Source organism: Thunnus thynnus, chromosome 10 (genome assembly GCF_963924715.1).
Source record: "Thunnus thynnus chromosome 10, fThuThy2.1, whole genome shotgun sequence".
NCBI classification, from domain to species: domain Eukaryota; kingdom Metazoa; phylum Chordata; class Actinopteri; order Scombriformes; family Scombridae; genus Thunnus; species Thunnus thynnus.
This window is the reverse complement of record NC_089526.1, coordinates 6,685,160-6,699,922: the sequence shown is the minus strand read 5'-3', so window position 1 is coordinate 6,699,922 and position 14,763 is coordinate 6,685,160. Positions and strand designations below refer to the sequence as shown.

The 14,763-nt window shown below is 38.4% G+C and overlaps 1 protein-coding gene across 1 annotated transcript; it reads left to right on the top strand.

The window, feature by feature from the left end:
- The first annotated feature begins 385 nt into the window (after positions 1–385).
- Positions 386–14,745, top strand: si:dkey-256h2.1 (uncharacterized protein LOC337520 homolog). The gene is made up of 12 exons (XM_067600652.1): positions 386–1,030; positions 3,708–3,847; positions 4,363–4,538; positions 6,521–6,681; positions 6,989–7,129; positions 7,759–7,880; positions 8,401–8,569; positions 8,775–8,920; positions 11,522–11,646; positions 11,744–11,870; positions 12,832–12,965; positions 14,531–14,745. The coding sequence occupies exons 1-12, from the start codon at positions 564–566 to the stop codon at positions 14,648–14,650; spliced, it is 2,028 nt and encodes a 675-aa protein (XP_067456753.1). The 5' UTR covers positions 386–563; the 3' UTR covers positions 14,651–14,745.
- The last annotated feature ends 18 nt before the right edge of the window (positions 14,746–14,763 follow it).

The window sequence follows — 14,763 nt, the reverse complement described above, 5'->3', positions numbered from 1 at the left end:
ACTAAACTAGCTAACTGTATATAAAGTAGTGTAAACTAGCTCCACCTGCAGCAGCTACAACAGTAACATGCTGCTCTAACACTGATGCTTCAGTATTAATTATCTAATGATGTCATATATAATAATATATCAGTCAGAGGGACCAAACCACTACTTTTACTGCAATACTTTAACTACATCAAGCTCATAATACTTATGTACTTTTACTTAAGTAGGATTTTTCATGCAGGACTTTTACTTGTAATTCGTTCGATACTTTTACTTTAATAAATGATCTGAATACTTTTTCCACCACTGCTGTTGATAGACAGAGGAACCGAAACCAAAACCAGACCACAGGTTGGCTTTTTAATGCTTTCTGTCCCACTGGAGTCGCCGTAGCCGACAGTACGGCCCGCCTCCAACTCAAATACCTTGAGGTGAAGATTAGGAAGTCGGTAAACGCATTTAGTCAGAAAGCCTTGCAGTGTTGTGACCTTTTAATCAACATAAAAGGCGTTTAATAAATGCTCGGATTTTAGCTGCTTGTGGTGAGTTCACGGTCACTCGCCGTCAGTGGGAAAATGGCTTTGCTACGTTCAAAGTCTTCGCTGTTGTGGTTCCTTGTTGTTGTGACAGTTCACGTGAGTGCAGCCGAACAGAGACCGATGCGGCGGATGACACTGGCCGAGGATGATGCGGTCTGGGAGCCCAAACGCAACACGTTTAGCTTGAGGTCCAGCAAAACCACCCATAGGGCAAATGCTGTCGGGCCTGAGCCGGGAGACGTCGCGGGCGCGTTCAGGGTCCCAACTCTGGATGGGGAGTTTATCTACCAGCCCGGTAATTTGAAGGGATCTCTGGTAATTCACGCCTTCACCAACAAGTCAGGGTTTCTGGAGTGCATGTGGAGCTCGGAGTCGTCCCTGTCCAGTCTAGTTCAGGACCTGCCCGACAGCACACATGTGCTCTTCCTGTCCCAGGACGACTCTGCTGTCAGTGATGCTCTCTGGATGCGGGAACAGGTGCAAAGGGCCGCCGTCACGCACAGGTGAGCAGAGAGAGACCCCTGCTTAAAGGACGAGTTCATAATACAACGTAAAACAACAGTCAAGAGTCCAAATGAACATTGAAACATGTTTTTCTTGCTGTAATCATTCCTCCTGTTCATACTGACCATTAGAAGATCCCTTCATAATGCACTTACAATGTAAGTGATGGGGGACAAAATCTACAGTCCTCCTTCTGTGCAAAAATGTATTTAAAAGTTTATTTGAAGCTAATATGAAGCTTCAGCGTCCAAATGAGTCAAATCAAATAGATATCTTTCAACGTTACAGTCTTTTTAGTGCTAAAGTTCCTCTTTTTGTTACTATTCTTCCACCACAGCTCAATAAGGAAACACTGTCCAAGGAAACACAAAGAGGGAATTTGATGCTAAAAAGACTGTAAATGTATCAGATATCCACTTGATATGAGTAACTCAGACTGCTGAAGCCTCATGTAAGCTTCAGATAAACTTTTAAATACATTTTTGCACTAAATGATTGTGTGGATACACTGTGGATTTTGGCCTCCATCATTTACATTAAAAGCGCATTTGAAGGGGATCTTTTAATCGCCAGTATGAACAGAAAGAATGATTACAGCGATGTTCATATGGACACCTGGCTGTTGTTTTAAGACACACTTGAAAAATTGTGAACCTGTCCTTTAAAATGTCAAACATACCTTAGGCAAAGTATTAATGTATTACCAAATAAATATTACAACCTACAACTAATAAGGAGTTTGCATAGTCTCACCACAAGGTCTATTAGCAGCTGTTCTGGAGCTTTCAATCATATCACATGATCTTCCCCAGCAGATGGTTTTTCCAGTTGTCATGGAACTTCTTGTTAGCACTACTAATGGACCTTATAAAGTAACTTGTTACATTATCCACACAATATATCCTTTAAAGCCAAGAGTCCAATCAAACAGTAGATCTTCAGCAACATGACAAACTGTAAACTAATCAATTCAAGTTTCCGCTGCAGAGATAGATCATAATAAGTTGGTTTTATTCTGTCATAAAACAACGAACTACACATGACACATTTTCTCCACATATTCACCATGAAAACAAACTAACAAACAAAAGCGCACAGATTCAAAACATAAACATGGGCATAATGGGCAGGAATGCAAAACAAACAAACAATGGAAACGGCACATTAGCTGTGAAACAGAAGTTCAGTTCAGTCTTTACTGTCCAGCGCAGGAGGCTCGGCTCGCAGCGTGACAAAGAGCGACTCAGCATAAAAAAAGAAATATCAGTTAGAAAAAGTAACGCACAATAGCAGTAAAAACAATAAGTGATAACAATAAATAAAAACTAATAAAAACAGGTAAAACCAAGAAATAAGAAGTTTAAAAAATGTTGACAATACATCAGGGGGTTTATAGACTTTTATAGCACTTTTCATACACAAGTGGGAATTCAGAGTATTAAATACAATAAAAAACATTCAGCATATGAGTTCTGAGAGTAAATATGAGTTTTAAAAGCAACATGAGCAAACAAACAGAGTCCTAAAAAGGCCAAAAAAGCTTCTAACATATCAAAGAGGAACAGTCTCAACACCCTTAACGGCAAAAACCAAACATGGAAAAACCACAGTGAGAAAGAGGAAGTTTTGTTTGTTATGGTTCATCAGAGTCAGAACCAAAATCCTTTTCCAAGTATAACGACATTATTTTATCTACAGCTGACATCTTTCATCAGATTTCCTGCAGTGTGAGAGCCTGATCAGACTGAACTAAACTAGTGCCAGACATTTCTCAATGAATGTATTTGTTACATTTACAAGTTTTGAGGGTATTTACAGTTAAACTGATTGAGATTTAACACCAAACCAAATCAAAAACCTCCAAAAGTTGGGTCTAGCAGTCAAACGTAGATGTAGATTAAAAATGTCCAAAATGCTTCAAAACTGTCCTCTCACGCTGTTTACAAACTACATTTATAAAACAGACGGTTCCGGTTCTTGATTGATGATTGATGAGCCGCATTCGAAGCCGTTATAAAATACCGCATCACAGTTTCAGGTTTACTGTGCCAGTCGGTCACCTGAACAAACTGTTTCAAAATGTCAGATTTTGTTGTGAATTTTGATGTACTGGGTGGGCTAAACGTGGATGAGATGAACAGGAAAGAGGAGGAAGATTTAAGAAAAGAAAGGAGACACGTTGAAATGAATGAGAGAAATTGAAAAGATGGAAAAGTCAAGAAACGAAACTGGGACCATTAAACACTGTGTGCTGAGAAACATCTGGCTAAAGCAGACTACTTCAACAACTGCACAATCAGTGGAGATAATCCAGATAAATGTTAATAATCACCCCGATCTTTAAACATGCCTGACGAGCCCGATTAGCTTTCCATTGCGTCTGAGTGTTTGTCGGCAACCAATCTGCTAAATGTTGCTGAAGGACTACATTGCTTCGGCAGAAGAATGCTATATAATGCTTTATCAATAAATTATTGCATTTTTTGTCGCTGTGTTTATTTTATGTAGTAACTTTTATAAAAGCAATAAGCTCCATGAGGCTGCAGTTTACAGTGATGTGAGAACAGCTGATGGGGTTTTAGGTGCCTAACAAGCCCCTTAGCTGCTCTAAAACCACTATAAATCACAGCTTGTTGTCACTTATTGCTTAATTAACCACGCTGCACTTCTCTGCAGTAAGAAGGAGGTTCTGTCCAGACTGCACTTCTCTCCGGTGCCGCTCTTCGCTCTGGGTAACTGGATCCCCAGCGTGCTTTACTACTGGAGCTGCATAGGACACAACTGTGGCTTCTCTCAGGCTGTTTTCACCTCAAAGGGTAAGAGAAACAGATGTAAAGTATGAGCTCTGTGACTTTCATTTAGGGCTGCAACTCACAATTATTTTCATCATCGGTTAATGTGTTGATTATTTTCTTGATTAGTTGATCACTGTTTCCCAAAGCCCAAAGTGACGTCCTCAAATGTCTTGTTTTGTCCTGATTAACAGCCTACAATCCAAAGATATTCAGTTTACTGTCATAGAGAACTAAAGAAGCCAGAAAATATTGACATTTGAGAAGCAGGAATCAGAAAATTTGGAAATTTTCTTCTTAAAAAAACTATTCAAAAAGATTAATCGATTATGAAAATAGTTGGCAATTAATTAAAACGGTCAGCAACAAATCGATACAGCTCTAAATCCGTTAAATTCATCAGTTGAACTTGCAAAGTAACACTTCTACCAAAATATACTGTATCACGACAGAATCAGTCAAATTAAAGCCCTACTAGACAAGATTTTGTGCATTTTTTGTGATTTACTTTTGTAATGATCCTTTTTCTCTCGCGGCAGGATGGAAGATGCCTGTGATTATCAAGAGACTGGATGCCAGATATGATTGGCTCATGGGGCACTGGGATCACAAGTCGTATCAGCTGATCGATGCAGGAGACGGGTGCAATGCGTCCCCCTCAGTGGCGGGTGCTGTGGCCTGGGTGTCTGAGGGCAACTGCTCTTTCTTCACTAAGGTCTGTTTATGTTGCTTCTCACTCCGATCGCTACTTCCTGTTTTCACTGCTCTGACAATTCAATAAAAATAGAACTCAGTATATAAAAAGTAGCACTAAAGAAGAAGTTAAAAAGGAAAGCTATATTATATATATATATATATATATATATATATATATATATATATATATATATATATATATATATAAGGAATATACAGTTACTTATATTCAAACAAATATACCCACAAGTTTTTATAATCTGTGCAAAATAAATGTAATATTTCAGTTATAGTGCAAAAGGATTTGAGGTGTTGGGAGTGCAGGTAGTGCAAAGGTAATGGTATCCTTGAGGTTTAGCTAAATAATATCCTGCAAGGATTTACTTTTAAACCTATTAATCTCACTTCATATAAAATGACACCAACAACTAATAATAACTGACCTTTATCAAAAGGATCAGCTCGACTGAACATCTGTGCTTCTGCTGATTTGTTTAAAAGAGTAAACGTTAAATGTGGAAACTACAGATAGTCTTTATAAAAGTCCCTTTATCTCCCTGACATGTGGTAGAATTGACTGTAATTTACACACATAACACAATCATGTTTTAAGGGCTGCAACTTGCACATCCTGTATTATTATCTATTAATCTGTTGATATTCTGTCGATTAACTCCTTAACATCCACCCTTTTTATAGAATTTCACCTATTTGGCACCCAAATGGGAAAGCTTCTAACAGAAGAACTGTAAGGCCATGATGCAGGTATTAGGCTTCATTTGACAAGTGACAAGTTTGTTTAGCATGTTGCTAAAACACAAACAAAACTACATCAGTTCAATTAAGGCTCAAAAAAGTGTTTTAGGTCCTCGTCTATCATGAGTCATATTTGAATAACAATCATTAAGACATGCTTTATGCCAGAACTGTGCAGAACGCCATAAACCTTCTACATCTTGTCAACCTGTATAAAATCCCAGACCTCGAGGCCTAACCTAATGGGAGTTTTTAGTTTGTGGTGTCTCTGAACCTCTCCACTCATCTCCAATTGGCCAAATTCTATCAACTGCTTTGACTCATTACTGCGTGATGCTGCCGCTTACAACTGGATTAAGCAGGTCGCCGGCGACCTGGTGGATGTTAAAAAGTTAATCGATTTAATGTTTTAGTCTATAAAATGTCAGAAATGCATTTGAAACTGTTTCAACCTGGAGAAGTGGAGATTATTCAGATCTGATATCGACAATGAGAACTTCTCTGAATGTTTCTCATATCAGTGAGACTTATTTCATTATTTTAATTACTTCATTTATTTGTATTTTTCTCAGTTGTTTTTAGAGCTTTTTTTGATACTTTGTCTGCTGTCTGAAACATAATGAAAGTGAGATCCTGAAAGCATAATATACATACTACCTCATGTATGTTGATGCTTTGCTGTCCACTGTGAATGTCTGAAGTACAACTGAAAAACAAGAAATTTTTGCTTGATAAATGACTTTAGTTTTGTTGACTAACTTAAAGTTGATTTGGCAGAATTTAATTCAACTACTTATCAAGTTATATAACCTTCGAATAATAAATTATCTTTAGCACAGTTTAAAGGTGTGGAAACTGTGACAGTTTTATAAATCTTGGTCATCGTTCTGTTCAAAACGCTCCCGACTCCCATCAATGAGAGGATTTTGATCTCACTTTTGGTAACTGATGAACCATTAAAGTCATTTATCAAGCAAAAACACTGACTTTATAGACTATAACTATTAATCTAAAGAGTAATCAGCTGATTAATAATAATAATAATAATAATAATGATAAATGTGCTTTTCAAAAGGTGCTTTACATGGTTAAAACATTTAAAGCACTACAATTAAGCAGTAAAATTAGACAATTACAATAAAACCAAATCAAATGGAATAAATGAGTTTGAGTTTCTATTCTGTGTTTGGAATCAGGCAGAATTGACTTTAATTGATCCCCGTTCGTTGCCGTGTCTCCCACCAGGTGCATAGCATGGCCAAATCCAATGCCTCCGGTGTCCTTGTCTACGCCCTTGCCGGTAACCCGATCCAGGACATGAACTGCATCGGGAGTGAATGTTACACGCCGCTGGGCATCCCCGCTGCCATGGTGCACCTGGAGCCTTCGGTCGCCCAGGCGCTCCGGTAAGACACCGGCTCACAAGAAGGATTAAGAGCCTCCTCGCTCTGATGCTTTATGATCCACAGATATACAGCAGATTAACTGTCCTCTTTAAAAGTTAGAGATTGTTTCCAAAATATTACATAACCACTGCAGAGCAACAATATTATTGCCTGAAATTGCATCAGTCTTCAAAGAACAGACGATCTGAGGAAATTTAAGGATTTAAACCCATTAAGAACACGATGATCTCTGAGTTTTTCACTGCACTTTATAAAAACGTTGCCTTTTTTCATGTTTCCCATCTCATTATGGTGTTTTTCTCTGTAGGTCTGGGCAGATGGTGAACGTGTCCTTCCAGACCACCCCGTCCCCAAACTTCTTCATCAGTGTAGACCGAGAGGGGGCGCTGGCTGAGATGGGATGCTTCCTCTACCCCACGTTCAGCTTCTTCAACTGGCAGGCACAGTGGTGAGAACAGAGATGTCTGTGTAGCATCATAACCCCATCTATCCAACCAAGACTGAACATTTTAAGCTTTACAAAGATCGTTCTGCTGCAGGGTTGTTGTTCTGGATTGTATTATATTGTGCAGGTGTATCTAATCAACTGGTAACTCAGTGTGTGTTATGATAAACAACAACACTGCTTTATTTCTGTTGTTCCCTTTTTCACTTCTCTTTGGTTCTTGGTAAATGTTCACAGTATATTCTTGGTAAGATGTGATCCTTAAGTCTACAAGTGCCATAGAGCAGCACTCAGGATGGTGTCGGGGATTCCCTGAAGGGAAGTACGGAGGGGAAGTCCAACACTGAATGTCTGTTAAGATAGTGGAACTATGAACTGTAGGCAAATATCAATGTAAAGCCAAAAACTGTACAAACAACAATTAGATTTTCAGAAAAAGTCCCTTTTATCTATGAATCTTATATTGTCTGATGCTACAGAATATCAAGTTTAGTATCATTTGTATCACTTTTTCACTGTGATAAAAGATGCAGATGTAAAACTGCAGCATGACAAATTAAAAACAAAGTTTACACATGTAAAAAGTTTTTTTTTTTTTTTTGCCTTTATCTGTGACTTTGTCTCTGTCTCAGGTTTGATTTCTACGCGGATCTCTGGACCAAACTTCAAAGTCCTGCCAAAGTTGTTTCTGTCTTTGACAAAGTCCAGATGCAGGGGGACAAAGGAGCCGTGGCTACAGTCGACCTGCCGCTAGGTAACTTCAATATGTGTGAGATATGGATGCGGTTTAAATGCAATGACATTCAAAACTGACTAGTATTCAGTGATTATCGTCGTAATTGGTTTGATGTCCAAATGGAGCAGCTTCTAAAACTGACTTAAACTCTCCTTTGACGTCCAGGTGGATTAAATCATTTGCAGCTCTTTAAGGAAAAGTGTCCTGCTGTACTTTTTCAATAGCAGGAAACCGATAAATGTGCAAAGAAAGAAGGTTTTACAGACTCTTTTCAGTGTAGCTGTAGTACGAGATGAACAGGAAACAGATTTAACCCTGATAATATACTCATCATTTCATCAGATTCCTCTATTCAAAGCAACCATTACCCTGTTCTGCAAAACAACATTAACACGGAGAGTTCAGGGAATTCTGCATCAGAACCACAGTGTGAATTTTCTCCCTAAATAGCCAAACATACAGGGAATTAATCAGGACGCCAGCCATGTTCAGCAGCATCTCAGTGATACTAACATCTGGACATCATGTCTCTCTGCAGGCTTGTTGGACTTTAACACACTGGAGCTGGACGCGTCCCTGTCATGTCCCGGCAGGGGAGACTGGTCCTGCGCTCCGTGGGATCACACGGTGCAGCTGTTCGTCTGCTGCGATCACCTCAGTCCGTACTGCAACATGGAGCTGGGCCGATGGATCACCGCCTTCCACAGGTAAGAGGTACACGAGATCATCAAGCTAATGAATGTATGGTAGTAATATGGTGAAATTAAACACAACCATGTTGCAGAGCCTGTTTCCCAGGTCATATTTAAAAGGATTTAAATGTAAATGTGCCTCTCTGAAGCTCTGTCTGGTTATAAGCTTCACCGTTTTATTTTAGCTGATGTGTTTGTGTCGTGTGTGTTGTTTCCATAGAGGTACCGGGCGCTGGCTGACAGACGTGTCCCCTCTCATCCCCCTGCTGGACAGCAACAAATGCACCTTCACCATGAAGACGGCGCCTTGGGCGAAGCCGTGGATCGTCTCCCTCAACCTGAGATTCAACCTCAGGAATCAGACAGGTATAAAGTGTGATGACTGAACATTTATTCACTCCGCAGATGGAAAACTGTGAAGCCTGACTGAGGGGTAAAGGACCAATATACTGTGAGAGGATAGAAATCTGTCAAGTCAGAGATTTTTCTTTGGTCTTTTTCACTTTTTTTAAGGTTATATTTATGTATTGTTATTTTTAAATGTATATGTCAAACATGCAAAACATAATAATCAAAAAAGAGTAAGAATAAAACAACAAGAACAAAGAAAAACAGAACAAACAGGAAAAATAGAAAACTACTGATGTACCATTCTTTTAAATTTACTTGTGTCACAACTTTATATTTTAAGATAAAGTTCTTGTTTTGAAAAATCCTCCACAGGATTTTCTATATTTTCCATAGTAGCGAGCTTGAAAGTCCTTTTATTTGGCATGCAGATAACAAAAATATAACATCTTTTTCTTCTCACAACTTAAGCTACATACAGTAGGAAATATACCAAAAAAAAGTATAACTTGGGGCACAAAAGAAGTTCATAATTAACAACAGATTTTGTTGTTTATGCCTGTGTGTGTCTGTCCCTTTAATATCTCTGAGTGTTGTCACCATAGCGGACAATGTTATAATATAACAGAGGTATCCAGATTAGCAGGTTGATGATTGACATGTTTTTAGTTGTTCGAAGCTATCTTAAAATTCATCTGGTTGTCATAGCAACAAGTCCTTAAGCCCAAACCTGCTGAAGTGCAGATTTAATGACAGTTAGGTGGATCACAACCAAGATGTTTAAGGGTGAAGCTCAAACATGAACTCATTTTCAGATACAAATGTCTGACTGTTGATATAATTATGATTTATACATGATGATGATACTTATATATGGTAAAATATACAATAAAATCAAAGTTTACACACTAAAAAAAGTGATAATATCTAATCATTTATCAGTGATGAAAGTAGAAACATTGTTTAGCACAATGTAGAAACAAAACTAACAGCAGTAACAATACAGGAACACACATAAAATCAGATTTACAGTATGTCCATGAGTGTGTTGCCCCAGTGCATGCTGGGAGGATTCACACACACACACATACACACACACACATCTACCTCATGTAACTGTAATCGCATGATCAGCAATTAGCCAGTCATATGAGTGCTGATCATGTTAGCCTGAATTCGTTAAGCCACATTTGAAGAACAGGGCACTGGACTGAATAATTAGATTTACAGAGTTTTTTTTTGTCTCAATGAAACAAAATACCTCAATTTTTCAGGCACTTCATCGCCAAAAACAGACTGGTTCCATCTGGTTCTTGATATTACAATCAATATAAAATAATATGTGCCATGATAGAGGAGTTTATACAGATAATCAACCCTCAGCAGGTAGGATCGTCGCACTGATTAGCGGTGTTATGATTCATTAAGTTCATAATTTGACTTGACACATTACAGCAATGTCACAAAAAAGTCAATATAGCAGAAAAAATAGAGAATGCGCCTCACATTTCTATTTTAAATCAGCATCAAAGTGAAGTATAATCTCATTTTATCAATCAGAGCAATCAAGTGTTTCACATATTCTCAACAAAATGTGGTAAATTGTTCCTCCAGTTCATCACACATGGTGAGTGAAGAGGCTCGTAATGAACAACACAAGATAATATTTAGGAGAAACTGCGGGTGCACAGATCCGAACTGTCCCACTGTGAGAATGAAGAGGTACGACTGAAATCATCATCATGAAAGCATCTTTCAAAAGCAGAGAGAACAGGGATCTCTCAGCAGGAAGGAACAATCTGTCTGTCGATGGTTACGGGAAGAGATCCTCTAGAAATGATGACAAAGCTTTTAGCACCAGGAAATACTTCGACCTTGTTTGTATGATTATGGCACAGAAGGAATGAACCGAAGCCTGTCGGTTATGATTAGAAACCAGTTGCTGTCATGTGCTGTAGATTTTATAAAGTTGTTATTCTGATAATTGAGTTTGGCTGTTCGGCCACCCAGTTCTGACAATGCTTGACTTGTTCTCACTGTTTTCACTCACAAAAAACAAAATGTACGTGTTTACTTGTTAAATGTTCTCCAAAATTCACAACAAACTTGAACATCATAGAAATGTTTTTGCGTCATCTGATCCGTGTGTGACACCACACATGAAGCCAGATATGAGATGAAAGTCTGATCTGAACAGAAATATTATTTTAGAAGCTTCACAAGCACATGATAGATTATTTAATTATTGTCATTATTTAATATTATTATAAAATAATTGTGTAACAACACAAGTATGAAATAACTGGAACAATTTAATTAGTAGTTTTAAAATGTATTATTATGTTTTGCATGTTGTGCTGCAACTAACATTTATTCTCATTATTAATTAAAATTATTTCTGTGATAAATTGATTTATCTGTTTGGTTCATGGTGAAAAACACTATTTCATCACTCCTCAAATTGTTGGTTTCCAAGGATACGACTATGGAAACCAATGTTTTTTCTCTATAAAATGACATCAAAACAGTTGCTGTTGATGACATTTATTTCATTTACAGTTTGTCAAGATGTTGTCAGGTATCATGTGAACATTTTTCCGTCACTCTTTCCTGTCGCAGGTAACGGCGTAGACGAGCTCCACCCCTTCAGAGTGACATCACTGTACAACGGGGGAACCTTCGACAAAAACTACAACAAGCAATTCCATCCGATCAAATTCTCCGTCCCGACGTCGACCAAAAAGGCAACAGATGAGACGCTGATGACCAAACATTTGTAGTCCTTCCTGTCTCTGTCTGTGTCTCAGCGGCGTCTGAGCGGCTCTGTGTGTTTGTTTTCAGGTGGAGCTGTACGCCGTCATCACGGGTCACGGCAGCGATGAGTACGGCTGCGGGGAGTTTTGTGTCACCTCCCATCACTTCTTGATCAACTCTGCTTATAATAACACTCTCACATTCGATACCGCAGGTGAGGAACGTTTGTTAAGGAATATTTACTGTAGGTTGTTGTCAAAATCACACTTCTTCACATCTTCCTCAGCAGAGTTTTCCCATTTGTCATAGAATTAGGAGATCTTTAAGTTATAGATGATATGGACGAGAAAGTCTTTAAAGTGCTCAGAAAAATTAATGATATGATCAAAAGCTCCAGAACAGACACTAAATGGACCTTGAGGTGAGATTGTTTTGCCGGGTCAAGAATGAATTTTAAGACTCAACATTTAAGTGATTAGAAGTTTGTTTTCATCTCTTGTTTTTGTTAAAAGGTAAAAAGGATATTATGAGCTTGAAAGTGAGTTTTGTGGGGCAAAAATCTTAATCAATAACCTAATATGCTCCACCTTCACATCCATGCATAGTAAATTTGTGGAGCAATAAAAAATGTTTTTGCTTTTAATGTTCAAGTTTAATCCTGAACTTTGTCAGTAAAATGTATCTTTGAGGCCGACTTGTGCACATGTTGGTGCATTTCCTGTTGTGCTTGTTTCTAAACAGGGCTGCAACTAATGATTATTTTCATTATTGAGTAATCTCTAATTTATTTGTTCAGTTAATAAATTAAATGAAATATAAGTTTAGTTTTTTAAAGTCAGAAAATAGTGGAAAAAAATGCTTTTTTTGATTCAATTTCTATTGATGTAAAACAGATAAAAGCAGCAAATCTTTACATTTTATAAATGCATTTTTGCTTGATAATTGACTTAAACGTTTAATTATTTATCAAAAGTGATGATGAATTTTCTTTCTCTTTTTCTGACTTGACTTACTGATTTTCTCTGGCATTCACTCCCAGTTAGCTAGAATGAAAACCAGCAGTGACTTGAAGCCTGAGGACTGAATGGGAGCAACTGAAGGGATTGAAGGTTAATTTCCTGTATTGATTGTCATATTTCTGTATCTTTTCGGGGGTCATGGTGGTGAACCATCAGGAACAGCTCTGGGCTGCGCCATGCGGGTAAAAGAGGGTGCGGTGCCGAACGAATACGGCACATGGCTGTATGGGCGAGGAGGCTGGTGTGATGGACTACAGGTCGACCCCTGGAGGACTGATATCACCAAACAGGTCTGACCCTCGACCCCAAACCTTATCATCTGATTCACTATAGCTGTTGTTTAAGGCTGCACTAATCGTTATTTTTGTATTAACAACAATTTAAAAGGGACATATCGTGCTTTTTGTGATTTCCTGTTATTTATATGCTGTTATGATTTCAGATTTCTATGTTAAACATGGTCACAGTTCCACAACTTGAGTTAAACATATGTTAAATGCTCCCTGCAAGTCAAATTTTGGATCGGATTCTGGCCCAAATATGTTCGGACGTATTTGAGAAGTTTCTATTTTGGGTAAAGAACAAAAAAAAGAAGTGAAATCCGACTATTACTGTTTGTTTACGTAGCCTCCTGAGCTGGCAGTAGTCTGCCAACGACAGCTTCTGGGAGCTAACCAATCAGAAAAGAGTGGACTCATCAGGAGGAGGGCCTTAAAGAGACAGGAGCTAAAACAGCCTGTTTCAGACAGAGGCTGAACTGAGGGGCTGCATAAAGGGCCAGAATGAGATAAATAAGGAGTTTCTTTAACTGTAAATCATGCAAAGATATTCAAGTAGAGCTTCAAAATATAAATATAGACCTGGAAATGTGCATAATATGTCCCCTTTAATTGAAAATGTGTAATGTGAAAGAGGTCTCTCCTAACACCAGCTCTGCAGTTCCCTGTTTTAGCATCTTGTTTTGGTTTCACGGCGTATAACTTTACTGTTTTGGTTCACTCATCAACCTCGTTTCCACCTATAAACCGACTGTCCGCTACCTGCCAGATACCAAACAGCAGACAGACTTTTTAGCCACTAGCTGGTCAAAATAGAGCCAGAAATTTCCCTCAGGAGTTGGTGGAGACCAAAACAGAGCTAAAAGGAGATTGATGATGATGATAACAGTACAAGAATAAATCTCCACCCTTCGTCAGTTCCACCTTACTGTGATTTAACCACCAGTTTTCAACAACACAAGTTTCTCTGGGATTTTTTTTTTAATTCAGCAGCACTTATGGAATATGAGGTCATGATGCAAATTAATTTTTATTTGCCAAACACATACTCAGGGTTACTGAGGACACATTTAGAAGACAGCAAGCCTCTGTTCCCTTCAGTAGATTTACAGGAACATGCTGCAGTGCAGTAAAACATTTGAGTGAAGTAAGCCTATTAGAATTAAGGAGCACCTAATTATTCTGAAGTGAGTTATTGACCATAAAGGCCCCTGATATAATTACGTTCCTGACGGCAGCACTTTCATGTTCTCAGCCGTCATGTGCGGCACAGTCTGGAGTTTAGATTTCCTCAAGGATTTAATGGTCAAATACACTAAACAACTTGTAGCACATAATAATGACAGATTCAGGATTTTCAGTGTTTACTGCTACATTTAATAGAACTAATATGAGATTCACCTTCACAGACCAGACAATCTACATCTGTTGTTTCAAAGCTTTCGTCCACTCGCATATTACGGATCTTTGTCAGGATTTGTCTGGAAAAGATGTGAGATAGAAACATTACTTCTTTAGATTTATTGGGTGTTATTAACAGTGTGTGGATCCTTTTTTCTGCTTCTGTCCTCTTTCAGTTGAGCGGCGTTGACTCCAACACCATTATCTACTTCGGCTTGTTCGACGGGCAGGATCCTAATCCGTCTCGGGAGCCCGGATGCATCACCATGTCTTCTTTTCTTGTCTTCTACAAATGATGTCCCTCCGTGTGTAAATGATGAGCGATTAATGAATGTGATACGTGCTGAATGTACAATCAAATCAGAGATTAAATTTCTATTTTCTTACTGTTTTCCGTGACTTTTCTCAT